The sequence below is a fragment of the Protopterus annectens genome, chromosome 3.part1, assembly GCF_019279795.1.
Source record: "Protopterus annectens isolate FY-2018-M chromosome 3.part1, PAN1.0, whole genome shotgun sequence".
Taxonomy (NCBI): domain Eukaryota; kingdom Metazoa; phylum Chordata; order Ceratodontiformes; family Protopteridae; genus Protopterus; species Protopterus annectens.
In genome coordinates, this window is record NC_056732.1 from 1,341,238,377 (window position 1) to 1,341,254,419 (window position 16,043).

At 40.6% G+C, this 16,043-nt stretch overlaps 1 protein-coding gene across 1 annotated transcript in view; it reads right to left on the reverse strand.

Moving 5' to 3' along the window:
- The window catches only part of ADHFE1 (alcohol dehydrogenase iron containing 1), a 1,104,832-nt gene that overhangs the window by 160,867 nt on the left and 927,922 nt on the right, over positions 1-16,043 (reverse strand). The window contains exon 16 of the mRNA XM_044067374.1: positions 14,284-14,465. Within this exon, the coding sequence (XP_043923309.1) occupies positions 14,284-14,465 (182 nt within the window). The remainder of the gene's footprint in view (positions 1-14,283; positions 14,466-16,043) is intronic.

Below are 16,043 nucleotides of genomic sequence, written 5' to 3' on the forward strand. Positions count from 1 at the left end.
TTTTAGCAGTCTACTGACCACTCTTTCCAAGTCATGGTCCGAAAGTCTTGAGGACCGAGAAGAGTGGGATGAGCAATGACTACGCTCCGATTAGAGCAGAGAAGATCTCGGAGCTGAGTGTATTGACTCCAGAGAGGGAGACCTGGACCTTTTTCGACTCTCAGAGGGCTCCGAAGAGCGTATCGGAGCAGACTGGGAGGGAGGAGCATAGGTTCCAGCCGGAGCCGAAATGGATGGTACAGATTCACCCAACGACAGCTCCGAACTGGGAGCCGACGGTTTAGGTGCCCTTGAAGATTTCATAGGCTGTGCCTTAGCCGGTGAATCTTGAGGTTTAAGTAAATCTCTAAGGATCAATTTATTTTTGCGCTCTTGCAGGACTCTTGGACTTAAGGCATGGCAAATGGAGCAAGAGTCCTGCAGGCGCACGGCGCCCAGACAATAAACACTAGAAGTGTGACCATCTGTCAGAGACATCTTTTGACAGCATGAGTCACACTTCTTGAATCCGGACGGTTTAGGACATTAGGCATTGTAGAATCACCAGTGCCCTGTACAGGCATGTACAAGAACATCAGGGCCATCAATTTAAATTTTTGATAGTTCAACAATTGGTCAAAGATGAGCAGGGATGTATAGTGGATGTTCATTTGGATGTACTGGAACTGAGGTGGCAATTGTATGTTAATGCCTCTCAGTATCCAGGCATCAATGAAATGATAAGTATAGCCAGTATTTTAAAAATGGACCACATTTTAGGCTAACTGAACTAATTTGTTACTGTGTAGAATTCAATGTTTATATATATTTTTTATACATTTTAAGATGGTTTTAATGTTATTTTTCATAAGGAATTTGAAGTCTGTATATATAAAACTTGATTATAGTAATTAATTGTAACAGTGTTGAATGGGTTTTTATTACCAATGTGGGTTTTCTGCTTTTAAGTGATTCTCATTAAAGTTTTGATTGATTAATTGAGGAGGGTATATAAAAGGCTGGGTGTTGTGTGCACATTGTTCTGATGAAGTCTCTTTAGTGGAGAGGAAAGTGCTCAACTCAAATAAAGTGGTTGCCTCATTTGGATTTGTTTTTCTTCTTGCTGGCTTTTGGATTCATTGTTTTTTCTCTACCTTTGCGGTTTTGTGATTTTTGGCAGCAGGATGGAGGAATCTACTTCAAATGGTGACATTGTTAAACTACTTCAACAAATAATGAACAGTGAGCGGTTCGTACAACTCAAATCAAAACTTTGATGGACAAGCAACCTAATGTCGGTGGTATATTTGGGAGTTTTGGTCTCCCCCTGACCCAGTCAAATCCTGTGTTTGTGGAAAATGTTAACTCAGTATTTCCTGAACAAATTAACACTCAAGTTGATGGAATAATGAACAGTGAAAATGACAATAAACAAGTAAGACATGGTGGTTCCCATTTATGTCTTGATGTTAATGACAATTTATGAAAAGAAAATAGGTTCCGGTTCTCTGTGGGCAGCAACATGGAGAATTTGCGTGGTCCAGGGGTCTCTAATGTGCATGAGAGACTCAAGCGTTTTGAAAAGGATTTGATAGCTTTTAAAAAATTACAACTGGAGAATGCCTATTTAACTAGGAACATTGAAATGCAGCAAGTACCCAGAGGTTTAAAGCTGTGGAGGTATCCCAATGGGGTGCGTGATAACAGTGACTTTCTTAAAGAGGTGCACCTTCTATTTGACAAAGCCGGAATTGATCTACTGAAATTAATGGTGAAGTATAATCAAATCAAGTTGGAGCACTGGTAAAAGACCTAGATGAACTGGCTAAGTCTATTAAAAATTATGTTGAGTTCAATCGGAATCAAGGTGCATACAATAACCTGTATTTTCATGTTAACAGTATATGTAATACAATCTATTTGCAAAAACCAAACAAAATAAAAAGGGACATGGATGAATACAGCAAGGATGTTGTATATCCGCTTTCTTTGGGTCACCATGACAACAGCAAACAACGTTCTGACAAAGTGGTAAATCAGGAAAAGGAAGTGACGCAAAAAGCCAGAAGTTATAAAAGGGAGTGGCATCAGCAGTTGCAATCGGAGGCTAATGTGGATGATGCAGTTAGGTGTTCTGACAAGCTTAAAGACAAGGCGGCTGCTTCAACATGAGGTTATTCTTTTTATGGGAAAGGCCCGAACGGATTCTGGAGGGCAGGGGATGAGACCGAAGAGTTTCAGATCTCGGAACACCTAGATGGGCCGCCCCTAGTACCAGTAAGTAAATGTGTCTGGCATTTCAAAAAGTACTGCTGAAAAGCACTTTTCAACCTCTCATGACTGTGACTGCTGAAATGAAGTTGTTGTGAGGGCAAGGCAAATATGTGACGGCGAGGTTAGTAATATTAATGCCAGCAGCATGTCAAGTTTGTTTTATCACAGTGATGGTGATTTGGGTTGTTCCAGCCTGAACATTGAGTATGGTGAACTGTCTGATTTTGTGAATGGAGGGAAATCATTTTTGCTTATATCAGCGGACTTATCAGTTTATTCTTATAGTGAGGTTGATTTTGGAGTGATGAATTCAAGTGATATTAATGCTCACAACGTTGATATTTATTCACAGTCTAGGCTAAACAATTGTGACAATGTAAGCAATGTTTGTTTAGCTAATAATGTTCACCTAGATATGGAAAAGTATTTTCCAGGTATGGATAAAGTACTTGAAGTGAATGATGGTTGGTCAAGTGATTGCATTGTTAACCAAGGAAGCAATTCAAGTATTTATGACACCAATGGGGGGATTGATTTGGAAATTTTGATTCAATGTTTGGATGAACAGCAAGTTACTGAACCTGGATTAGAGCCTGTTGTTATTTTCAATAAGAAGGGTGATTTAAAGATTTATAATTACTCCCAGTCAAAGTTCAATGGTAGACATGCTGATTTAATGGCCAAAGGTTTTACTTTTGTACCAGAGTAGGCAATATGGTGGAGTCTATTACTGACTTGAAGCTTTATACCAGAAAACTAAACCTAAAGGTTTGGTTTAATGAAGGGAATGAATCAAGGTATTGTCCCAGAGATCGCTGTAAAAGGCCAAGTACTTTTAATCCTCCCTTAAATAAAACTATTGATTTATTCGAAAAAATTTGTGAGAAGGATATAAGGAGGATTTATGGTAATAACCAAAGAGGTCAGGGCAACTTTGGATGTAATATGACTGATGAAGAGCAACAACTGCTTTTTGATCTGGTTAATGACCCTACGGTTAGGTTTATCGGCTTGCGCCCCCATATTTGCCAATCTGATTATGAATATTTAATGAAAAACTCCTTTATGTCACATATAATGCATTACACTATATTTCTGGATGATCTTTTCCTTGTTTGGAAGGGGATGGAGGAAGATTTGAATGAGTTCCTTGTGTGGATTAATGGAACTGTGCAATTTTTGAAATTTACACATGAATATAACAAGGAAAAGATTAATTACCTAGATGTGGAATTGTAAATTGACCAGTTAGGTAAGAAGTTTATTGTCAGAATTCACAGAAAGAAGAGTTTTCCCAATTCCTGTTTGGATTATGGTAGCTGGCACCTGCACCATCAAAAGAAGTCTGTTGTCAAAGGGCAGCTAGTGCGGACTGCCAGAATGGTTAGTTTGCATGATGATTTCCTGGTGGAAATAGAATTCATTATACAGATGTTTAGACAAAGGGGGTACCCTGCGAGTCTTTTAAATCAGGTCAGGATTGAAGTGTTGAACAAACGTGAACAAGGTACATATAGGCCAATTATAGGCAATGGATTGTTGAGACCTAATAGACGGGTAGATAACGTAGTTAACCCTAGTTCAACCCTGATCATAACCTACAATGGGGTGGCTAGCACCATCATTGAGGTTATTAAAGCAAACTGGGAGATTTTGCAGTTTGATGGTAATACTCCACACAGGGTTGGGAAGACCCCTAGGTTTGTGTTTTGAAAGGACAAATCCCTAAAGAACATATTGGAAGGAAGGAAAAAGGATGGAAAAATTAATAGAAAAATTGGGAATTACAGGTGAAATGCTTGTGTATATTGTTCCTTTATACTTGAGACAAAGGAAAAGTTCAGAGGTAATGGGGGGATTATTAACATCCATGGGCACTACAATTGTAACAGCTGTAACGTCATTTACATGGCTAAGTGTGAAAATTGTCCTATATTTTATATAGGGAAAACATCTAGGAAATTTAAAGTTAGGATCGGTGAGCACCTTGGTGACATTAGGCATTGTAGAATCACCACTGCCCTGTACAGGCATGTACAAGAACCTTAGGGCCATGAATTTAAATTTTTGGTAGTTCAACAATTGGTCAAAGATGAGCAGAGATGTACATTGGATGTTCATTTGGATGTACTGGAACTGACGTGGCAATTGTATTTTAATGCCTCTCAGTATCCAGGTATCAATGAAATAAGTATATCCAGTATTTTGAAAATGGACCACATTTTAGGCTAACTGAAGTAATTTGTTACTGTGTAGAATTCAATGTTTATATATATTTTTATACAGTTTTAAGATGGTTTTAATGTTATTTTTAAAAAGGAATTTTAAGTCTGTATATGAAACTTGATTATGGTAATTAATTGTAACAGTGTTGAATGGGTTTTTATTACCAGTGTGGGTTTTCTGCTTTTAATTGATTCTCATTAAAGTTTTGATTGATTAATTGGGGAGGGTATATAAAAGGCTGGATGTTGTATGCACATTGTTCTGATGAAGTCTCTTTAGTGGAGAGGAAAGCGCTCAACTCAAATAAAGTGGTTGTCGGATTTGGATTTGTTTTTCTTCTTGCTGGCTTTTGGAATCATTGTTTTTTCTGTACCTTTGTGGGAAAGTATTATCTGGGAAGTTGATCCTCACAGATGTGCAAGTTGGTTTAGGATTACCTGATATGAAGGGATATTTTAAAGCTATGCAGTTAAGACTCACATACGTAACACAAGCATAAGGTTATAATTCAAAGTGGAAAGGGATGATGATAAAACAGAGGGTTAAGAAATATGGAGACAGAATGCAATTCTGGATCCAGATATTTAAGGAGAATAATAACAATCATACACAATATTATATTCATAAAGTTGTAGAAAGTAATCTAAGAACTAAGGCGACATGGAGTAAGGAGATTTTGCCAATAGGGATGACTGCAAATATGGGGTACAGAAAATAGGCAACAGGGACTGGAGAAAACTGGCACAGGAACTGAGGTATTGGGAGCAAATAACTAGAGAGTAAAAGACAGAATGAGATGAGGCCAAGAAGTTTGGACTACAGGATACAGACTGCCTTCTCTACAAGGGACCGATATCAGAATAAAGGCATAGAGAATGGGATAAGGGAGACCTAAGTGAACAGCCTGCTTTGGTTGAGTGTTTAATCAAATCTAGAACACAAGCTACTGCTGAAAAGGACAATTAATAATCAGAGGAGGTTAGAAAAGATTGGGAAGAGACACTGGCTCCCAAGTATGCAACAAAATCCAAAAGTTTTAGGATTTTTGTTTGGAAGCATTTGCATAGGTATTTTTACACCCCAAGCAGACTTCAAAGTATTCTTCTTCAGGTAGACGGCAAATGTTGGAGCTGTGATGGGGAAGAAAGAGGTAACTGGGAACATGCTTTTTGGGAGTGTGATGAGTTGACAGATTTTAAAAAATCCTTATAGTGTACTCTGTCCGTACCTCTTAAACTGTAAACACTGAAAACATGAACAAAGGACCTTGAAACATAAGAGCACCCAGCAAATTTAGGCATCTAATAATCATAAAATCTGAATACCAAACAGCACATAACTCTTTCCACGTCCAATAGGAATGTGGGATACTACTCAGAAATGTATTTAAAAAACAGAGAGCGACAAAAAATGATGGGAATAAATAAAGAAATTATCAAGGAGACAGTATAAAATCTATAGAGTTTAATGGACTGTTTTGCGAAATTGCACCACACAAGGGGATTATATTTTTGCTTCAGAAAAATGGATATGTGTGATTTGTGTTTTCTTTCTTTCCACTAGTATGTTGGTAGTGTAGTGTGGTTTTCTGTAAGCTAGAGAGCTTCAAAACTCACACATAATAACCATGATTTAGAAAATTGAGTGAAGGTGTAAATCAAGTCTGAAAAGACAGAAACCCTCCAAACATATCAGCATTCTGTACACGGATAAATCGGGTATGAAAATATGAATATTCCTCCAAAACATAGACAGTTGGGAGATCTAACTCTGTCATAAATACTATGGGAACAAATAGGGAAATTATTCTTTTGAGCTGAAACACAGGATTTGAACTGCCTAGACAAAGTAAGGCCTTATTATTTTATTTTATTATTTTACATTTGTTGACTGGGATAGTCCAACTGGATCCATGTCCATTTTCAGCGGAGGCCCGGAGAGAAAAGCTCCAACATAGATACATGCAGAAAAAAAACATTACATATAGTAGTAATTTATGAGAAGAAATTATTTTTGCAGACTTGTTCAAGCAGATACAATTACACATAGTAATTATTTATGAGAAAAAAATTATTTTTGCAGACCTGTTCAAGAAAGCTAGTTTTCAGATACAACAAATGCAGAATTAAATTTAGTTTATATACATACCTCCTATTGAGGCTGCAGGACCCATACCTCAGATAAACATTTACAAATGGTATTCATCATAATAAAGGCATATTTTTGTAGATTGACTCAGTCACACAAGTATAGAGTTAGATCATATCCAGAATTGAGAAGGTTTAGTTTCTCTGCTAGAGTGAGCAAGAGTATATTTAGTACCCAAATTTAGAGGAAGGAGCTAATCAGGGCTAGAACATGGACATAGCCAGTGTGATTTGAAATGGAGTTTGAGACTCTTCTTGAATTGGGCTAAAGAGATCACAAGAGTAAGGCTGGCAGGGAGGGAGTTCCATATTTTACCAACAGCATTAGCGAATAGAGAATTGCCAGCTGAATTATTGGATTTGATTGTTTGAACAAGCAGTCTGTTAGATGAGCGGAGTAAGCCTAGATTGCTGTATGGGATGATTATATTTTCCAGTGCAGGGGTGTTGCCTGGTTGTTTGAGAATTTTATATGCTTCTATAAGTTGGTTAAGCTGGAGAAGGCTTGGCAGTTCTATCCAGCTGAGGTCTTTTAAGTTAAGGCAGTGGTGTGTCCTATAGGGCGTGCCAGTTGTAATTAATTGCTTATTAAGTTTAATTCTACTGGATGCCAAAAAAACAGTTACTAGAAAATGGAAAGCAAGATCTAAACCAACTACATTTAATGAACTGAATTGTGTAAAACAGATATAAGAACTGGAAGTTGGATCTTTAAAAAAACAGAAGGAGCAAATTACATAGAAAAAAATGGAATGTGTGGGAATAATAAATGCAGAATAATGTTCAGGAGAAAAAGTGAGGTTTAAGGGAAGGCAGGAATTGAGCAATTTATGCAATGTACTTTATGACAGTTGTTATAAAGAAAGAAGCCACATATGTAATGTATTATGTATGTAAATGAAAAAAGTGTGGTTTGTTGCCTTTTCTGTTAATGTATGTACAACTATATCTTAACAATTTAATAAAGGTGTTTAAAAAACAGAAAAGTACAGTTTTGTACCTACCATAAATGTAGATGTTCGAGTGTATACCCTGCTGCAGTCATCACACTTGGGTTATCCTGCCATCAGGCAGTCCTGCAGTCGGCCTGAATTCCAAAGTCTTGGTCCGGCGTCTGTTGCTGTCGCTTCTTTCCTGATATCAGTGCACCAGGGGTATTATTAGAGGCATCCAACACCATTTTCTTCAGTTTTTCTTGCCCCAGATGTCAGGTGCCCCTCCAAAAGGTGGTCAGTAGATAGTACCAATAATAAAACTTTAGCACAAACAAAACATCCCTCCAGCTATAAGCAAATACACCACAAAGGTTGTATCAGATTTTAAGGTATTGAAAGGTTTTAGTTAGGTCAGAGGGGATGGAGGGAGGGTAACCTGGACTGCAGCAGGGTATACACTCAAACATCTACATTTATGGTAGGTACAAAACTGTACTATGTTCATCGTGTTACCCTGCTGCAGTCATCACACTTGGGTAGAATCCCAAAGCTAAGGATGGGAGGTGGAGTCAAACAGGGTTAGAGGAGGCCAGAAGGCCCTGCAAAACTGCAGTGGCGAAGCCAGCTCTAGTCTTAAAGTAAAGTGGTAAGTGATAGTGTTTGGTGAAGGTGTGTACTAAACTCCAAGTTGCAGCTTCCAGAATATCCTTGGTTGGCACCCCCCTGAGGAAGGCTGTAGATGTAGCTGCTGCCCTGGTAGAGTGGGGCCTTATGCTAGCAGGAACTGGTTTTCCATGATGGGTGTAACAAAAACGTATGCAATGTCCTATCCATTTGGAAATGGTCTGTTTTGAGATAGCCTTTCCTTCTGATGCTGTAGCATAGGATACAAAAAGCTGGTCAGATTTTCTGAAAACCGTAGATTTATCCAAGTAGTAACGTAGTTGCCTGTGAATGTCCAAGGAATGCAGGAGTCTTTCTCCTTTGTTCTGTGGATTTGGAAAGAAGGTGGGTAAATGGATGGTTTGATTTAGAGCCACAATGGATACCACCTTTGGCATAAAGAGGTGTTAGTTCGTAGAGAAACTCTGTCTTGATGAAAAATGAGGAAAGGCTCTACTGCCATTAGTGCCTGTAGCTCTGAGACTCTTCTGGCCGAAGTAATTGCTAGAAGCAGGGCAGTCTTCCATGATATAAACTTTAAGTCAGCTGAGAAAGCTGGCTCAAAAGGTGGTAGCGTAAGTTTTTCCAGAACAAAACTGAGGTCCCAAGTTGGTGTTGGTGCTCTCCTGGGAGGCCAAATGTTTTTGGCCCCCCTGAGATACTGCCTTAGAAGTGGATGTGAAAATAAGGGAGGATCCGTGTTGTAGTGAGCTGAAATAGCTGAGGCGTGGATTTTAACAGATGAAAAGAAAGTCCTTTGTGTAACATCTCAGTTAAATATTGTAGAATCTGAGGTATGTCCGGCTGAAGGGTATTTTGGCCTTTAGCTTGGTTCCAGGCGCAAAATTTTTTCCATTTGTCTGAGTAGGCTTTCCTGGTGCTGGGCCTCCTGGCCTCCAGAATAACATCCATAACAGCTTGTGAAAGAGGAGCTGGCTGGTTGCTTAGGTGATTTGCCATGCAGCCAAATTTAAGGTTTTGAGCTGGCTGTGTAGAATCTGACTGCCTTGCTGTGTGAGCAGATGAGGAATTTGTGGTAAAATCCATGGTGGGCCCTGGGCCATGTTCCTTAATAGTGGGTACCAGTGCTGGCGTGGCCAGTCTGGGGCAATGAGTATCATTCAGGGTCTCTCCTTCCTGACTTTCAGAAGCACCTCTGTGAGAAGGGGCAATGGAGGAAAGGCATATACTGTCAGCATTTTCCAACTGAATGAGAGTGCGCCCACTTTCCAAGCTTGATGGTGAAATGTCCTTGTGCAAAATTTTGATAGCTGATAGTTTTGGGGGTTGGCAAACAGGTCTATGTCTGGGCGCCCACATTTTTGAGTTATCATTGCAAATACTTGTGGATCCAGTTTCCACTCGTGGGGATCCATGATGTTTCTGCTTAGGTCGTCTGCCAATGTGTTCTTTTTTCCTGGCAGGAATTGAGCTTGTAATTGAACTTGGTAAGCCAGTGCTGTGTTCCACAAGGTCATTGCTTGCCTGCATAGAGGGTAGGAGTGTGTACCCCCTTGTTTGTTTATGTACCACATTACTGTGGTGTTGTCTGTCCTTATTATAAGCTGTCCTGGATGTAAGAGGTCCTTGAAGGCTGTCAGGGCATTCTGTACAGCTAGCATTTCTTTTTGATTGATGTGCAGATTCCTTTGATCTGCAGTCCATATGCCTTGAACTTGTCCTGCCATGTGTGCTCCCCAGGCATAGTCCGATGCATCTGTAGTCATAGTTTGCCTGGCTGGGGGTAAGGTGAAAGGCTGACCTTTGTTGAGGTGACATGCCTGTGACCACCATAGAAACTCCTGTTGAAGGCAGGGAATGAGAGGTATCATTGTTTCCAAGCTGTGGCTGTGTTGAGTCCATACGCTTTTCAGGTACCATTGTAATTTCCTCATATGCAGTTTTGCAAATGGTATTAGTAGTGTGCAAGATGCCATGAAGCCCAAGGCCTGCAGAATTTTTCTTGCAGGGAGTTGGGTCTTTGTTGCCATTGTTTTGAAGTATTGAGTTAGTTGTAGTTGTTTGCCTGGCGTCAGATAAGCCATCTGGGCCATTGTATTCAAGCTGGCACCCAGGAATGTCATATTTTGTGAGGGCACTAGTTTTGATTTCCTTTCGTTTACTGTGTACCCTAGGCAACTTAGAAGGTGTTTTACAAAAGCCAGATGTTGTAAGAGAATGTCCTTGCTTTCTGCTTGGATGAGGCAGTTGTCCAGGTATGGGTATATTTGAATTCCTCTTTGTCTGCAGTATGCAATTACTGGTGCCAGGCATTTTGTGAAGACCCTGGGCGCAGTAGATAAGCCAAAGGGCAGTGCAGAGAATTGATAATGGGTTGAACCTGCAATGAAATGGAGGTATCTTCTGCAATTTTGTCTGATAGGGACATGCAGGTATGCCTCCTTTAGGTCCAACGTTACTAGCCAAGCTTTCTTGCCCAACATGGGAACAAGCTGCTGTAGTGTTAGTATCTTGAATTTGGGTACTTGCAAGAAGGTGTTTAGAATTGAAAGGTCCAGAATGGGTCTCCAAGCATTGTCCTTTCTGGGGACTAGAAAGAGCCTTGAGTAAAATCCTTGGCCTTGCTCCTGTGTAGGTACCAGTTGAATGGCTCTCATGTCCATGAGAGCTGTAATTTACTTTTGTGCCTCTGCCCATTGATTTTGTGGCAGGTTTGGCATTCCTTTTATCCTTGGCAAGGTGTGGAAATAGAATCTGTATCCTTGTGAGATAATGTCTAGGACCCATTTGTCCTTTGTGACGATGTGCCAGTTGAATGTAAAAAATGCTAATTTTCCTCCCAAGGGAGCTGCCAAGAGAGTTTTGCTCGGCAGTTTGAGGTTTAAGTCATTGTGTTTGCCTTCTAGTAGTTTGGGACCGGTCTTCTCCTCCCTTCTGTGTTGCAGTGCCCCATTGGCGAGGTTTGTAAGGGATTTGTGCTTGTCCTCTGCCCCTTGGGCGCCTGTATTTACCCCTCTGTGGTCTGTCAGAAGCTGGAAAGGACCAATTTTTTGTTGGCCAATTTCTGCTGAAGCATGGGGGTTGTATCTGTAAGAAATCTTTGACCGTTTGCATAGATTTTGCCTTATCCTCCATTTTCTTTAAAACCTCTTCTGCTTTAACCCCAAATAAGACATCCTGCTGTAAGGGTGCATCAAGTAACTTTGCTTTAACATGATCAGGCAGAGTTTGTTCCTTTAACCAAGCATGCCTACGTATAACAGACCTAGTAACAGTGCTCTACAGGAAGCTTCCAAGGAATCAAATCCACATTGTAAAGTATGTTTGCCCACCTGTTCAGCTGCATGCAACAGATCCTGCATTTCCTTGAATTCAGACTGTTGAGGGTGCGTGCTCATCTTTTGTTTTATTTGAGACATTAGGAATTGCTGGTATTTAAGCATGTGAAACTGACAATTTAGTGCTCTCATAGCTAGAGTAGCTGAGGTGTAAACCTTCTTCCCCCACTTATCTAGTGCTCTGGAGTCCCTTTCAGAGGGTACAGGATTTTTAGCCATAGAAGCCTTAGCCCCTTTGGGACCCTGGGAGATTGTCTCTTGTTCAGCAACAGGGCCTTTGTAAAGGAGTTTGTGTGAGTCAGGCACTCTATAATATCTATCTGGTTTGGCTGGAGCAGGAGGCAGAGAATCTGGATTTAGACTAGATTCTAAGTAAACATCATCCACAATGTCTAAAACTGGAGGGATAGCAAGTGGTCTGTGCTGGGGGAGTAAAAGAAACTCTCGGAGCCTTTTCTTTGAATCGGAGTAGTCCTGACCCTCCCAGTGGAAATGTTCCCTCATGGTATGTAAGGTTTCCCCAAAGGAATAATCTTCAGGGGGAGAAGCTGAGGGAATGGAATCTTCAGCATCAGAATCTTCATAAGGGGGAAAGGAGTAATCCTGTTCCTCAGAGGAACCTGAGGAAATAGACACTTGATCAGAGGAGGCATAATCCTCCTCTTGTCTAGGCCTTTTGTTGGTGGGGGAGGGTTGGGAACCCCTGATTAAAGAAATCAAATCTTCAGCCATTTTAAGCATCTGTTTCTTAGGCATGGGGCCTTGAACTGGAGACTGATGTGCAGTCTTTTTTGGTTTTAGAGGAGTCTTAAGCTTAGCATAAGATTTTATGGTGAGAGTAGTCGGTCTGAAGACACCTTCTGAAACCGAAGGTGTTTCCACAGCACTGGCTTCTCCTTCTGCAATGTCGTCGGTAGGGCCTAAAGAAAATGGCTGCGTCGGCCTAGAACTCTCTGCTTGAGAATCTGAAGTGGTCTGGGGTTCCAATTCTGCGGTCGCCAGGGGCTGCGTAGGCGCCTCACTGAAAACCGGAGAACCGGCGACCAGCCCAGCCGAGGCCTCGGAGTCTGGCTTGGATCTAGGCTGCCTGTCTTTATCTTTGCATTTTTTATGCACGCCGGTAGTCGGTTGCTCCGACAGCATAGTGTAATTAAATTTCCTACTGAAGTAGTGTGCGAAATCAAAGCGTCGCTTTATAGTTCGCTTATTAAACCTAGCACAAAACCGACAACCAGTGATGTCGTAGTCTGGGCCTAGGCAAGGTATACAATAAGAATGAAAGTCCTTATGAGGTGTATTTGCTTCCCACAAGAAATGCAATTGTTAACTTTTTCTGACATCGGACTGAGGCAAGAAAAGGTTCCCCAACGGGGTACTTAGCTTTGAAGACTTCGGACTGAAATTCGACTAGAATATCTCAGGTGTCGGCCGACTGGCACTTGCGAACTGCTTCTGCTTCGGGCACCGCGCGGCAAGAAAGACTGGAGAAAATGGCGTCGGATGCCTCTAATATACCCCTGGCGCACTGACGTCAGGGAAGAAGCGACAGCAACCGACGCCGGGCCAAGACTTTGGAATTCAGGCCGACTGCGGGACCTCCTGGCGGCAGGATAACCCAAGTGTGATGACTGCAGCAGGGTAACACGATGAACATCCATTATCACTGCAAAAAAAGAACAACCTGTTAGAAGTCATTTTTCAGAAAAAAAATAGTCAGTTGCACGGTTTAGAGCTCTGCAGGTATTAAATATGGGTTGGAGGCTATGTTAAGTGCTAGAGAGGGTGTAAAACAAAAGTATGTGATATAAGTTTTGTTTTGTTTGTAAAATATGTTTTTCGATGATTTTAGCTAAGGCCTATAGAACAGATAAAGGACAGAAGTGGTTTGACTGAGTTTAATAGTTTTAAGCATTGGAAAACCATTAACAGCTTTCCATTTGCATGCTGTTCTGCCAAACATGATGGGGAGATTGTAGATGAAAAGGGTGAGCAAACTTGTTTTACAAATTTTGGGTTAAAGTTTTTAGGTTAGTTGTGATAATTAGTGGACATTACAATTAGTAGCTTGCAGACTGAATTACCAAATGGGTTAGAGGAGGCAAATGTTAAAAATACAGATACAAAGATATCACCTAGATTAAAACTCAACTCTGTGAGAGAAATGTACTAAGGGATGTAGATTTTCAGAAAGAATAAATGGAGACCAAAAGAGAAAACACTAAGCTGGATAATTTAAAACATGCACTGACAGCTACATACACACTAACACACTATGTACACACTTTAGCAAGCAGTTGTCTAAGACATGAAAGTGTGGTGTGGCCCCCCTCTGACGTCCATAAGCTTGAACACTGTGCTACATTTGTGTAAAACTGATTCCACAGACTGGCAGTTTAACTGCACATAAACAGTTCATTGTTGGGGTAGAATTACATTGTTTTTCTTTTTCAAAAGACATCTGTCAGGCTTCACTAGCCACATTTCAAAAAGGGAATGATAAGTAAAAGTCACATGGAGTCTGTACTTTCAGTAATACCAAAGGATATAGTGTTAACTGTTTGCACAGATGTCAGTGCTCTGTATGGTTTAAAAAATGTCGGGGTGAAACACACTGATCTCGTCCTACAAACTGAAACAATCATATTTAAAAATGTTGATCTTTGGGACAATAACAAGACTGAAACACTTTGCTAACTAATTTGGAGTTTGCCAATAAGAAAGATTTTTTTCTTCTCCCTGCCAGCAAACAAACACTTTTACCTGGGGCAGTGTTCCTTTGACTAATGCAGGAATATCTCCTTTAGTGTAACCAACTGCACTCAAGCCATCATCGACATCTACATCAAACAAGAATTTCCGGAGAGTTTCTGCCAAAATAAGCCCAGCATCCTGTAACTTGGCATTTCGGATATCAGCTCCTAAAATGAGATACACAGGTCCAACTGTTAAAAACTTGGAAAGAACGCTTGTAGGCATTCATAACAGCTATAAACTCTGCTTGATGAATTCATACCAAATGCTTCCTAATACGGACATGTCAGCTTTAATGCATGTAAAATCGAACTTTTGGCATCTAAGAACACCAGTGTTATTCTACACTATAAATAAAATAGATATTAGCTCCAAAAATGCAAAACAGAGTAAGTCATCTAGGATTTCAGTGAACTGCTACATGATAAGCCAGACACACACTTTGCATACCGATGTGTTTTACTAACTGCTGTACAAGTGATACTGAGAAGAAAGAAATCATACAGAAAAAAAATGCTTTCAAAATGTCAGCTTTATCATTTGTATGAATGTTTAATAAAATACCGTCTAACATCTTCAGTGGTAATAATTTTGAATGTTTTTTTTTCTATAAAGTCCTGTTGTGTAATGTTATTCAAAACTCTTTTCCAGATGTTCCATAATTTCTGCAGAATGGAAGTGGCAGAATTACCTTCTGCATTTATTCTGTTCAATTAACAATTACCACTGATAACACTATTAAACAAAATTGTTTTACTTACTAAAACTTGCAGATCATACTTGGGGACTGATGCCACCTATTAGCCTAGGGGAAATACACTGAACAGAAAAGCCTCAGTGGTGTATGTGTACTACACCTGTTGACAAGAGATTCTGGTTCAAATCCTAGCCTTACAGAGCAAAATTCTTTCGAATACTGACTAAGGCTCTTGCCACCCCCATAGTGCCTTTTTTAGGCAAGGCTCAAAAGACAAACCCACCTCCATAGACAACACAAGGAAAAAGAAACTAAGGGTAATGCTGCTCAACGCCAGAAGTCTAAACCTCAAGATGCACGCTCTCCTCAGTATGGAGAATATCGATATCTGTGCAGTAACAGAAACCTGGTTCAAGGCTCCCGAGAGCACCCTACCACTACCAGGTTATACCTCATACCATGCTTTTCGGCCCCAAAACTCAGACCGAACCACAAAAGGAGGGGGAGTATCCATATTCATCAAAGATACCCACACCTCCAGGTTAGTGGCACTGCACGAAGCATCGGAGACTATCCATGTGCAACTAACAGTGGGCAAAACTGCCTTTCAGTTTGTGGCCTGCTACAGACCACCCTCCCAAACTCAGGAACCCCACTCAGCTTTCCTGAGAACACTGGAGAATATGAAGGTCTCTCCAAACACCATCATATTGGGTGACTTCAACTACCGAAACATAAACTGGGAGCACTACTCAAGCCCCAACACCCTCGCCCAACGCTTCCTAGAATTTATAAACTCAAATGCTATGGAACAACTGGTCACCACTCCCACAAGAGGGGAAAACATATTGGACCTGATCATCACCAACATGGGGACTCTATGTTCCATACCAGAGGTATACCCCTCATTGGTAAGATCTGACCATAAATTAATTTCACTGGACATCCATATCCCGTCCCCACCGCCAGTCAAGGAAACCACAGTGAAGAACTTCTCAAAAGCAAACTTCACACTTCTCAAAACCGAGGTGGAATCCTTCAAAGCCCCAGGGCCAGTGGAAAATATGGCCCA